This window comes from Equus caballus, chromosome 26, assembly GCF_041296265.1.
Source record: "Equus caballus isolate H_3958 breed thoroughbred chromosome 26, TB-T2T, whole genome shotgun sequence".
Classification (NCBI taxonomy): domain Eukaryota; kingdom Metazoa; phylum Chordata; class Mammalia; order Perissodactyla; family Equidae; genus Equus; species Equus caballus.
The window spans coordinates 9,420,747-9,433,818 of NC_091709.1; the positions used below are offsets into that span (position 1 = coordinate 9,420,747).

Sequence of the window (13,072 nt, forward strand, 5' to 3'; positions counted from 1 at the left end):
AGTAGTTATTTAAGTACTTATTAATAGGGGACTTCTTTAAATACCCTGGAAACAGAGAGTTTCCAAGAATGCTCTATGAATGTAAGAGGAAATCGTTTACCTTCTAGGGACATAGGATGTCCCAAATGTTGCTTGAGATCTGTGGTTTTCAAGCCTTAGTATCAGAATCATCTGGAGGACTTGTTAAACGACAGACTGGTGCCACATCTGACCAAACTTGAGCACTTCTAACAAGTTCTCAGGCGATGCCGCTCCCGCCGCTCCCAGGCCCACACTAAGAATCGTGCTAGTGGAGGATGATATCCACCAGCCATCTCCACCAGCCTTCCTTCTGTCCCTAATCGCTGACGCTCAGGCAAGTCTGACCCCCTCCTGGGATGGACTGCATGCACTCATGCTCTACATCTCTAGGGAAAACCTCACTGCAGAATGGAAACTGCATGGCATTATGATTTTAGGAGGACACCTGATTTTTCAGTCCCATCTCTCCATTTATTAGCTGTGTGATTTCAGTCATTTTTTAACGTCTCTGAGCCTTGGCGTCTAAAATGCAGTGTTATCTACCTTTAAGTTGTTTTAACAATTAGACGTTAACACGTATAAAGTAGCTGGTTCTTCTCCAGTGTGCAGCACCCATAAATAAGGCATGAACCTCTCTCCCATTTTTAGTTTTTATTCCATGTAACATTGGATTGCCTCTATTTCCTATCTTGATATACAGCCAAAACTTCTGCCCCTGTTATCAGTTGCTTCTTGAAATCAGTATGGATCTTATGCCAGGAAAAGCAATCTAATCTGTTTACCTTGGAAGCGTATTTAGTAATATCTGATTGCTTCCCAGAATTCCTCAAGTTTCAGAAAAGAAGAGTGCAAAGTCTAGATAATTCCAATAACTTTATCTAAATACCTCAATACCTTTAATAGTCTCACATCACACTACTGTAAATCAGACTGAGAATTCCAGATCTCAGCTCTAGAATGCTTCAGTAACTGTTTTTCAAAGATTTGTAATATGTGCAAATTACTGTATTTAACACAATATCCATTCTTTCACTTGCAGTGCTGTCTCATCGCATCAGAGGCTCTTTTTCTACTTCAGCCCGTTTTTTCTAGTTGTGAGTTATATAGCCAATAGTGTGGGGGGGTTTTCCTTTTATTGAACCAAAAAAGGAGGAGTCCTCATGCCCAAGGACCTCACTTTTAGAGAGATTATTAATTGGCTCAAACGTTTTCCCATTGAAAAGCTTTTGTAAGAAGTAATTTTCATCCTCATTTACATATTTCAAAGTGACCTCACAGTCTTTGTTTTTCGTTTTAAGTTCCACCAGATTCTTCATCTTTGCAGAATTACCAATGTAGACAAATCCACCCAGTCTTACTTTGGGGAAGTGCTGGTACTTGTCTTCCACCCACGAAGTTTGCAGAGGATACCGTATCACACTGAAACCATTCAACTAAAATGACTTAGCAACCAGCCTGTCACCAACTTGTAATTCCTGCGTATGGACATTAGTTGAAATAATGTCTATTTTGTGTAAATTTTTAGAGTTTTGTTTTTCTGTAATGTTTTAAAAAAATCAATCTGAATATGGTAATAATATTAACTGAAATATATCATTCTCTTATGAGACATAATAGAAATTACTTAGTATCTTAAGCCTAACTCCTTTTGAAGCAAGGTGCTACATAAAAGTGAACACTTCATTACCAAGGACAAAGTTTTATTGAACAAATCTATGTACAGTACAAAAAATTCTTGAAATGAGACACTACTGTTGATTTATTGCAGTTCAATGGCTCAGTTTTAATTTGTACTCTTATAAAATGCAAAGTAAAATAATTTAATGTTCAACAAGGAAGCACAAATTTCCTTTCTTGCTGAATCTGTAATATCTTTCACATATTAACAATTCCAAAATGCATATGCAGCATTTAGTCATTCTGAAAAGGTGTTTTACAGTACCAAATAAATTAAAAAATAAACACTATCATCCCTTTTAGGTTTTTCATCCATACAACAGTTTAAACCAAACGTGAAAGGAGTACGGCTGAACCTTCAAGTGTGATTTGAAAAGAATCACAAGCTCAATGTTATAAATTATCTACCTATTATATAGTTGGTGGTTTAAAAAAAAAATGAACATGGCTAAAGCCCAAAGTACCAGTGTCCTTGTCCACGGAGATTCCCCTTTTCTACCTTCTCCATAATATCTGAGCAGCAAAAATTCAGATTTGCTATTTCTTGACCTTACTGAAGCATAGCAGAAAGTTAATATTTAATGTTGTGAAGGAAATTTTTATTTAAAAGCAAAGGATTGAAACTTGGTCCATGTAAGATAATACATGCTCAAACTAAAAGGAATAGAAGCGAAAAAGAGACCAATCTGAGGAATAAGAAGAAAGCTTCCTTTTCTTCTCAATCTCAAATCAGAACTGTTGGAAGTTTATGCACCCCATAAAAGCAAAATGATGTAAGTTTATGTTTTATAGGACATACATAATAAAGTGTACATATTCTTTCAATAGCAATTATTTGAGAAGTATATAAAGAGGTTAGAACAGTGTGGTCAAACAGAATTTTATAAAATACTCCTTGATTTAGTTATGTATAAATCGATTTGATCTCAGTCTTTCAGAAACAGTTTTCCCTTAGCAACACGAAAGTAGAAATAAAACCTCAAAGACAAAAGAATAACAAGTAGACTATGTTTAAAACATCTTGCAAGATGATGAGAATAACAATTTGCAGACATGGATTTATGTCAATCGTTAACAACTTATAAAAAATAAAAGGTTAAAAATGTGGTAAAATGTTAAGTTGTAATTTTAAACTTCTGGAAAATGTACAAAGCAGAAATTATCTTTAAAAAAAAACCCTCCATTGTCCAAATGAAGTAGTTTTTAAACAGACTTTTTATTACATGATGTATTTTAGACTGAACTGAAATATCACCCAACTGTTCTATTTTTAGTATCAGGAAGTATGGAAAACATGTTCTTTTTAAGTTGACCTCAAATGATTTAAAAATCTGAGTTGTGTTTACTTATCTATTATTTAAATATAAATTCCACAGCCTAATGTAGGCTATATGACAAAACAAAAACCTAAATTTGACTAGAATGGACTTACGACTCTCAATTGCATAGTAGTGAATGCCCATTAAAAATAAACTAGTAAAACTGGAAAATTTTTTTTTAGATATCTGACCTATCATGACCTGAAAATCCTAATTTAATAAAGTCTGGATGCTACCCTGGAAGAAATGTTCCACTTTCTTAGTAACTTCATTCAAGAAGCTTTAATATCAAAAAATTTGTAACAGTAGGGTCTGATGAGATTAACTGCTTTGAACAAAAATGTATCAGCTGGAATAACTGGAATATTTGGTTGACATTGGTACACCAGTACCTCCATTTCTGAAGAATTTGCCTTTGCATTTTTGTTTATTTTATTCCTGCTATAGATTAACAGACTACTATTAGGTAAAAGATCTTTAAGCTTCCTCTTTTAGAGAATGTACAAGTGGAACACATCTAAGAGGGTATTTTAAAAAACATTTTTTGTTTTAACAATTTATTGACTATTAAGATAAAATCTTCCTTAGGAAAATTACTGGTCATCAAGGAAAATAAACGCATCAATATATCTTTATCATGTTCTTGCTGTGCAAATTTTTGTGTAAATTTTTCCTTTTATATATAAAAATTACTCTTCAGACCAAATTCATCATTAATAAATAAGAAAGTATGAGTCATATGGCTTATTTTAGAATTAACTCTTCTAATTGAATAAAACCAATGAATTCTTGACCTGATTCTTAGCTGATATATTTTCTTACAGCAAGTTATTTTTATAGGACTTTACTTAGATAACTCACATTAATGTCTAAAGGACCTTACTATGAATCATCAAGCAATGTCCTAACACAACTCTGTATACAAATAGAAATATCCCAGTGTGCTTATACCATTATTCACATTGAGGAATTTGCAATTCAGTGTTTTCCTTCAACTAGATAGCCTTTAATAGTCTTAGATTCCTCCCATCGCTCCCCAAAGTTACTGATGGTACTTTTGCCATTTAATTGACACTGCTGCTTTTTAAATATAACTCATTGGTATTACAAAAATGGAAATTGGAGCACTACTGTCATTTTCTTTTGTTTTGTAATTTTCAATGCTGGCGTGCCATTCATTGAACTTTGACCTGTCTAATTAACCACCTGGAAACAACTTACAATCTTTTATGGATAGCATGATGGTAACTCAAGTTTTATTTCCATGTATCAGTTTCTAAATTATAATAAACCAAATAGCAGGGTTCCTTAACCCATGTTTGACCAGAAGGGAGGACAGAACTTCATTATGCATGACAAGAAAACAAATCTCATTTGTAGAACACTTTAAGTTGTTTATTGTAAACCAACCCTACCCCCTTTTTTATAATGGGTTAACTTTTCCCTTTCGGTAAGGCCATAGCTGGTTTTTCTTTCTGACTAGTTGTCTGAATATATTTCTCACATAAGCGAAACTGAACATGCTGCTATTAATCATCATCTACTTTTTTAAAAGTGTGGTTTTCTGGATAACTGGTACTTTGGGAGTTTTGTAATAACCCTTTTGGAGTCTAAACCAGCACATCTCTGGGAGTTATTCTAGAAAATGTGCTTTATCTTTATCTCTAGTAATCCGAGACCGCTCTAAAATTAAGGCCATCAAGGAAAGAGCAAACTGATGATGCATTTTCTTGTAGTGCTTTGTTCACACTACGGCTTGATCGACAGATCTTTCTGAAACATTTTTATCAGGCACCTGTAAAACAGAACATGTCTGTTAATTCAAATTTTATAGATGTTCAACTGGAATTCTACGTCAGATTCCTGTTTAATTTATACTTTTACTCATTCAAAGAATATTTATAATTAGAAAGGCAAGCTCTTCTTTTGCTGAATTTTGTTTTTCAATTATTTTCTGGTTCTTTCTTAGTTCTGTTTTTGTAACAGAGACTCAACTTTCTTCAGTTGATATTCTGGCATGCAGATGAAAAACATTTCCCTCATAATGACTTTGTTTCTGGAACTTTTATTATATGAAACTCAGAATGAAGAAAAGCCTTAGACACAGTGAAACAGTATGATCAGAGTATGAAACACTTGTGTTCAAGTTCTGGCTTCCACAAGTTCAAAGGCCTGTGCCTATACAAATTAGTTAACTTGTGAATTCAGTTGCTTGATCTATAAAACAGGAATAGTAATATCACCTCATAGTGGTTGTATGAATTAAAGGAAATAAAGTATGGGGTAGTGCTTTATTAACTGACATACAAATGTTAATTTTTTAACCTTATAAAGATCTATGGCATTTTCTATTTCTACAGATATACCTACTGAGAAGACAGAAGACTTACTTTCATCATCTGAATCAAATCCAAAGAGTGTCTGACATTTCTTTTGTGCAAGGTGAGCCTCAAGTGCTTCTGCATTACAGTAGGTGGTCAGGCATTTGCCACATCTCAATCTTTTCACTGATTTTTTACAAACATTATCTTGATCAGAACAGGCATCTACTCTATCAGTCAGAAATTTTCTGCGTTTTGGCATACTAAGGTACCGTTCATCAAGGTAACTGGGAGGCAATGGTCTGACATATGGCTTTGTTAAAATTAAGCCATATGAAGTGTGTTCAGTTGTCAGATTTGGTTTGGAGGGTGCCTGAGATGCTGGCAGGGTATTGTGTTCTTGTGGTACAACACTGGGTAAAATGGAGCCGTTTTCTGTCCTGACTCTATTTGTATCAGTTTTCAAAGCAGGATCTGATGAAACTAAAGGTGTCTGCTCTATTCCACTGTGTCCATTGACTAAATCACTAATACTACAGTTATTTTCAGCATTTGGCTCTATGTCAGGCATCTTTTGGTCTATCAAGCTTATATCAGAAACAGTGTCATCAGAATGTTCATTTCCATTCTGAACTAAACTGTCTGTTTTCTTTTCCATACTTTCTATACACGTCTTTGGTTCTGCAGAATCTTTCCTTGATTTGCTAGTAGAAACTGGCAGACTAACAGTTTGTTTCTCATTACTAGATGAGTCTTTTTCCTGACGATTAGGATTTGTGTCTGTAAGAACATCCCAAAGAATTGCTTCACTTGGCTGTGCAGATGATTCTGGTGTTTTACTTAAATAGTGCTGAGCTTCATGTTCATATAGCAGAGGAAGATCTTCGAAAAGCTCATGGCATTCTGGAAAACTACACTGAGCTTGAAAAATCCTGTGACTTTTTGTGTGCTGAGCGAGCTGGAATGGCAGCTTAAATGACTCATTGCAATTAAAATGCAAACAAAAGTACGCATTTGGATAGCTGTGTCTATTAAGGTGATCTATAAAATGTTGAGAATCTTCAAACTGCCTCTGACAAAATTTGCATTTTCCTTTGCTCCACTTCATTACTGTTTGCCGCACATTTAAATCAGTTGGGTGAACAGTCCTTGCATGTTTATTTAGAAATCCAATTCTTTTAAATATCCTAACACAGCCAAGAGCAGGGCACTTAAAGTTTCCTTCTTGGTCTGTAGCATATATGTCTTTCGGGTGGCACACAGTTCCATTGATTTTATGAAGCACTGAAGTTTCTTGATTCAGGTCATAATCATCTTCTTCATAATCACCTTCTTCGTCCTCTTCCTCCTCATAGTCATCCTCACATACAGGTAAAGGTTCTGCGACTTTATTTAAAGAAGTATCAGGACTGCCATTTTCAATAATGTTTTCAATGTCTTCTGATACACTTATGGGAATTTCAGTGAATTCAGCCACATGTGCAGGGATGACTTCTTTGTTTCCATCACTGGAAGCAGTAATAGTTTCTACTTCCAAATCCTTATTATGAGAATTCCCATTTTCAAATGAAATGAAAGAATTGGAACAATTTATTTCTTCCAAAGCAGGGATTTCCTGATCCTCCTGCTGAGCTGCAGCAATTTGCTGTCTCTGTATTTTCTTAACGTGATTCTTTAAATGCTTCTGCATAAGTCCTCTGTTTCGAAATTTCCTACCACATATTACACATGAAAAACTGCCCTTTTTCTGATGAGCCTGGGCATGCCTTACAATGTGCCCACCTAGAAATTCTTTGTTACATAACATACACCGATGTCGTGGGACACTGTGATCTACTTTGGAAGCGTTAAGAGCTGTGAAGTTTTTCTTTGTGTTAATGTGACCTTTAGGCTGCACTCCAGGAATCTCATCAGAATCAAGCTCTCCAGTGCTCTGATCTGTAAGAGAGTCAAGCCCTTTATCTAAGCCTTGCTGTTCCACCGCCTTTTTTAGATTACCTGTACAATTTTCCAGTGTACTTTCATTTAGAAATCTAACTGCTGATTTATCACTCAGTAAAGCCACACAGTTTTTCTTAATCATTACGAAGTTCCAGAATTCAGGATCAAAAAACAATCCCTTTTTCAAAATTGGAAGTAATTCAAAACGAACACGATTTTGAACGCTACTTGTGCCTTCATTATATTCTTCATCTGGACGTTTGTAAAGCTCTTCAACAGTATGATAAGCTTCCAAGGAGCGCTCAAGAAAAAATATTGAGAGTGCACAAATCCTGAGAATCTCCAAATCATTTGGCAAAAAATGTGCAATTGTTTTATAAATTAGACATTTAGTTTTGGGATCATCATGAAGGTCTAGCTGTAGAGCACAACCACATATTTCAACACAAATTTGTAAGCCTTCTTCTTCAACCTGTAAAAAGAAAAATATTACTACTAAATACCTTTTTAAAAAATTATTACACTAGTTTATCTTTTTAAAATACAACTCTGAAATGAAGGCTGAATAAACAGTTTTCCAAATGTGCAATTTTCCTCATTGGGTAACTCTATTTTTTGATATATAAATAAATCTTTTTTTTTGAACTTGAGAATAATCTGGAAAAGATGGGATTTTAGCTTCCAAATTAATCAATTTTCAAGTTTGACAAGCCCTACTAACTATAATTCAAAATGCTTCAGAACCATATGGTGATTCAAATACAAAATGCTTCCATAAACTTATGGTGATTCAAGTTTCTTACAAATCTTGCCCCTACTTATTATTTTAGGTATCCAACCTCACATTCTGTGGCAGAAGGGTTAAATTATATGTATTTAACCACATTTATCAATGTTTGATGTAAAAATAAAAATAGATTTTGAAAAAACTGCTTATGGAAACTCTTTCATGAAGCTGTAGTAAATAATATGACTTATTTTATGTTTTCAGTAATATTATTTATCCAACTAAGGGAAAAGTGTGGCCCACATGAAGAGGGCAAGTACAATCTTTACAAATCTAATAAAGTATCAGAATAATGAACCTACTGGAAGTTATCTGAAAATCATTCAAGCTTTGAAACATCTACTGATGACTGAAAGATAACTGCATCAGCTTTTACTTAGGAACTTCTTGTCTATCCATCTTAATTCAAGTTATAGATAATGCCTCCAATGATTTGGAATGATCTAAATGCTTGTTTGAACAGAAAGAGACACAGTAATAATATGTCTTTAACATTGTGTGTGTGAGCATCATACTGTTTGCATATGGTATATTCGAGAGGACAGGGAGGAACACTACCTTTCCAGCCTCATGTCCTCTTTCCTCTTAGTCCCTGACATGCTGGGTAACCTGGCTTAACTACTTACAGCTCCACAAGCAGACCTTAACCATCGTATTCCCACTTTATCTAGCTGGTAAATTCCTGCTCATTTCCTCTTCATTCTTTGTGAATCACTTCTACTCTGAAAATCTCTCTCCTCATGCATTCTGGCCCCGGCCCTGGCCTAGAATTAAACATTCCCTATTCTGTCCACTGAGAATAACATACTTATTTCTAAAATGCATGTACATATTGTTTTATAACTATCTGTGTATGCCCCAATCCCCTGACTTTGAATTTCCAAATCTCTGGGACAATATCTCATTTTTTGTATCCTCTTATGGTTAACACAGAAGTTGGCATATAGTGTGACCTTGGAATAAATGTTTGCAGAATGAATGGGATCAAATCTATTCCATTGACTTTAGTTTTCTCCTAGAAATCCATCATTTCCAGCTTGGAATCCTTTTCTGAATTCAAATTTCTTATTTCTAATTGTCTCTTACAATTAGATATTCCCACCTAGATTTTCCAGATATAGCAAATTCAAAATCCACTGCTTCAAAACAGAATTCCTTTTCTTTATCCAAAGTTCTATCTACACCCTCTCTCTTGACTCATGAAATTATAATGTACCCAGTTGCCCAAGTTTAAAAGTTTTAGAATTGGGGGACAACCTCATGGCCAAGTGGTTAAGTTCATGTTCCACTTCAGCGGCCCAGGCTTTCTGCAGTTTGGATCCTGGGCACGACATGGCACCGCTCATCAGGCCATGCTGAGGGAACGTTCCACAGAGCAGAACCAGAGGCACTCACAACTAGAATATACAACTATGTACGGGGGGTGGTTTGGGGAGAAGAAGAAGAAGAAAAAAATATTAATGAATAAATAAATAAATAAAGGGCCATCCCAGTGGCGCAGCAGTTAAGTGCGCATGTTCTGCTTCAGCGGCCTGGGGTTCACCGGTTCGGATCCCGGGTGTGGACATGGCACCATGTGGCAAGCCATGCTGTGGTAGGCGTCCCACATATAAAGTAGAGGAAGATAGGCATGGATGTTAGCTCAGAGCCAGCATTCCTCAGCAAAAAGAGGAGGATTGGCAGCAGTTAGCTCAGGGCTAATCTTCCTCAAAAAAAAAGATTGGCAACAGATGTTAGCTCAGGTGCCAATCTTTAAAAAGAAAAAGTTTCAGAATCATCACAAAAAAAGGAAACAGGCTTCTTCCTTACCTGAAATCTTTTAATGATTCCTATGTATATTTAGTGACCGAAGTTCCAACTTTTAGTATAGCATTCAAGTCCCTTTAGGATCTCCAGCAATTCTTACCCCCAACCCCTTCAGTCTTTCTGAATAGTTTCATCTCCTACACACTTCCCCATGTTTCACTGCTACCCTATTAATGCCACTGGACAGTTCTGAGAAACAAAAATGAGGCAAAAGTACTCTATAAACTACAAAATCCTCTACAAATGTTAGTGTTATCTTCATCTAGCATTCAAAACCCAGCTTAAAGCATCCTCCTCTGTGAAGCCATCTGTAATATCTCCTTCTTCTGAACTCGCATAGCATTATCTGTTCCTCTCTTCACAACACCAAGGGATGCAAATGATCTATTCCATCAGATAAAAACGTTTTTAGTACACTGTAAACAATTAAGCACATTTTTAATATTTATTTCATCTTTGAATTTTTCCTCTTATAATATATTCTTAGGTTGACCAGACATATACAACAAGAAAGCTCTATGATAATTGCCTGAACTTCACCTATATTGTAAACTTTCTATAACGAAGTCTCTCAATTTTTGGTGCAAATAAGAATCACATGTAAAAAAAGATATATGTACGGCTACATCTTTATTTTATTTTTTTTCAAGTCTTACAGGTGATTCTGATGCACTTCAAATGTTGAGAAGCATTCTATAGCATAGTTTGTTTTTTTCCCCTTTTTGGTGGGGAGAGAGGTTAACTTTGATGATGCATTTCAATGACAATTCACTATTTAATAATGGAGCTATTAATGTAGTCAACAAAATAAATAGGAAACAAAACAAAAAAACCTTCTGATACAATGCTGCCAACTTTCTGTCATGGGAATATGATTACTATGTGGTCATACATCTAATGAGTGATGTGATAATGAATATGATAAACATAAATATATAAGAAAAAATTAAAATCTATTATTATGGATGCCTCCTTATGTATTTAAAAGTGACCCACATAAAGATTCAGGTAAACAGAGCTACTTAAAATGTAGGCTAGGTCTGTCTGTTCTATCTTTGCGCTCAAAGTTCTGCTAATATCCGAGGGGAAAACGTTAGAGGGTCTGCAGAATCTACTTTCACATCTATGTAACAGTCATACATAGAATTGTACGCACCTACAAGTGGCCCATGAAAAACTTGCTTCAGAACTATTTTTAAAAACAGGTAATATGTTTTTACTATAACTTCAAATAAACTTTTTAAAACTTTATCCTTAAGTTTCAAAAGTACCTCAGAATTCATTATTTCTTTTCACCTAAACAACAGACTTAAAACTATGAATTCTATTTCTCTACGACAGGGAGCAAGTGTTACTTATAGATATACAAAGTTCATTTGCAAATTAGTTAAGATTCTACAAACAGGACTTAAGATAATGTTAAAAGTGACAAACTTATTTAATTACAAGAAAAGATAATAGCTTTTTATAGAAGCAACTATTCCCATGTTAAATTTTAAGTAACACTAAATTGGCTTCCTCTTTTTTCGGTTATTTTCATTTATGTATACTCTTAGTACCATGTTAGGAGTTTGAGGTTTCGGGGGAAGGGAGGATGTAATATATGGAGAATGCGGCCTTCAAATCCTCCTTTCTCTTCAATTTTATAATCAAACAAATTTTATAAGAGATTCAAGTTTCAGTGAACTGTCATTTAAATTTCATTTAAAATGAAGGGATAAATATATCCTATTTACCTCATCTTTAATGATTTTCATGAAAGGAAATATGACTCTCACATTAGTTGCTGTTCTTAAAAGCTGGTAGCATTGATCTACAAAAACTTGTTTTGAAGGATTAGACTTAAGCTGAAGTTTACTCCATATGAAAATCAACTCCCTGTAAATGAGAAAAAAAAAAGAGAAATATCAAAAATACAGCTTATTCAAATACAGACATTAGCTATCTTTCCCTGATTCAGTAGTGCCCTGACTGGGAGGTACACAAAATGAGCATAAATGGATGCTATGCTAACCTCCAAGTACTTCTGCTACCTACGTGGGACTAACAGAAGTTGGTTCAAGATCAGAAACGGCAATTCTGCAGTGGTAAGGGATGAATTCCAATCATATCATGACAAACCTAAGGCATCTCTAGTACTTAATCAAAACAAATTCTAATTCTAGTGTACCAATATTAATGATATTACTTTAAAAAAATAAACTTTGGCCTTTAATTAATACCCTATTTGCAAATTTAGAAATCACTGTTGTAGACTTTCTGCAAAGAAGAAATGGTTCCTATTTTTCATTTCAATCTATTAAGTTACCAATAGTACTACAGATTAAAAATATAAGTATATTATAGTACCGATTCTAAAATTTTTTTTTGCCAACTTTTTAAAATTAACGTAACAAATAATTTCTTCCATAATAGCAACTGTGCTAAAACCCAAATAACATTAGCCAACTTGCTGTCATGTTCTATGGTCTTCTAATTAATATAGCACACAGACATTTATAAACTACAGAGCCACATCAGTTTGTAAGCAACTAATAAATTTTGAAATGTTAGGAATATAGTAAAACTACATTCTAAATAGTTTTAACTTTCCCTTTTTCCTTAAATTTCCTTTTGTATATTCAAGCTTTCCACTAATTTTTTCACTAGACTCAATTAAATCCTACATTTAAATATGGCCAAAGAGAAAACAACAATATTGAGATGGGTGTCAACAAAATAGCTGACTTTTATCAGAGTCTAAGCCACTTAAAGCTATTCTCCAAAAGAAAACTTATTCACCCCAGGCTTACAGGGAAAAAGCTAGCCTCGAATCTCAGGTTCTTCATGGCTGACCTGTCAGTACAAGGGAACGTCCGAGGCTCAAGGCTGGAAGAGCTAAATGCCACAGGCTGTGTCACCAGTGGAATGTCCCTCAGCTGAAGAAAAGACCTGACACACTGGGCAATGTGTTCAACTTGCAGAAGACAGGAGTCTGCACTGGTACCAATCAAGTTAACAAGGTTTAAGCCCTAGTCAAAGATAACAAAATGTTACCACACCTGAATAATAACCTCTAAGCAACTTCCAGCTTACACTGCACGGACTCTCGCCACTACATGAACTTAGGGAACAGCTGCGTAGTCTTGAGTAGAAGCACAAGCCGTTGAATCAATTCTCTGCAGTGACTGATTAGAGTGACTTCCTGTCAGCTGGAGACT

At 34.9% G+C, this 13,072-nt stretch overlaps 1 protein-coding gene across 8 annotated transcripts in view; it reads right to left on the reverse strand.

Moving 5' to 3' along the window:
• Window positions 1–1,704: 1,704 nt before the first annotated feature.
• ZNF654 (zinc finger protein 654) overlaps window positions 1,705–13,072 on the reverse strand; it is an 84,429-nt gene continuing 73,061 nt past the window's right edge. For 4 of the 8 annotated variants that reach the window (XM_023630386.2, XM_070252151.1, XM_070252149.1 and 1 more), the window contains 3 exons: window positions 11,609–11,750; window positions 5,408–7,751; window positions 1,705–4,812 (listed from right to left, as the gene is read on the reverse strand). In XM_023630386.2, coding sequence (XP_023486154.1) covers window positions 4,805–4,812; window positions 5,408–7,751; window positions 11,609–11,750 — 2,494 coding nt within the window. In that variant the 3' untranslated portion in view covers window positions 1,705–4,804. Of the gene's footprint in view, window positions 4,813–5,062; window positions 7,752–11,608; window positions 11,751–13,072 lie in introns of those variants that run through there. The other 4 variants (XM_023630385.2, XM_070252148.1, XM_070252147.1 and 1 more) reach the window with 1 other exon arrangement.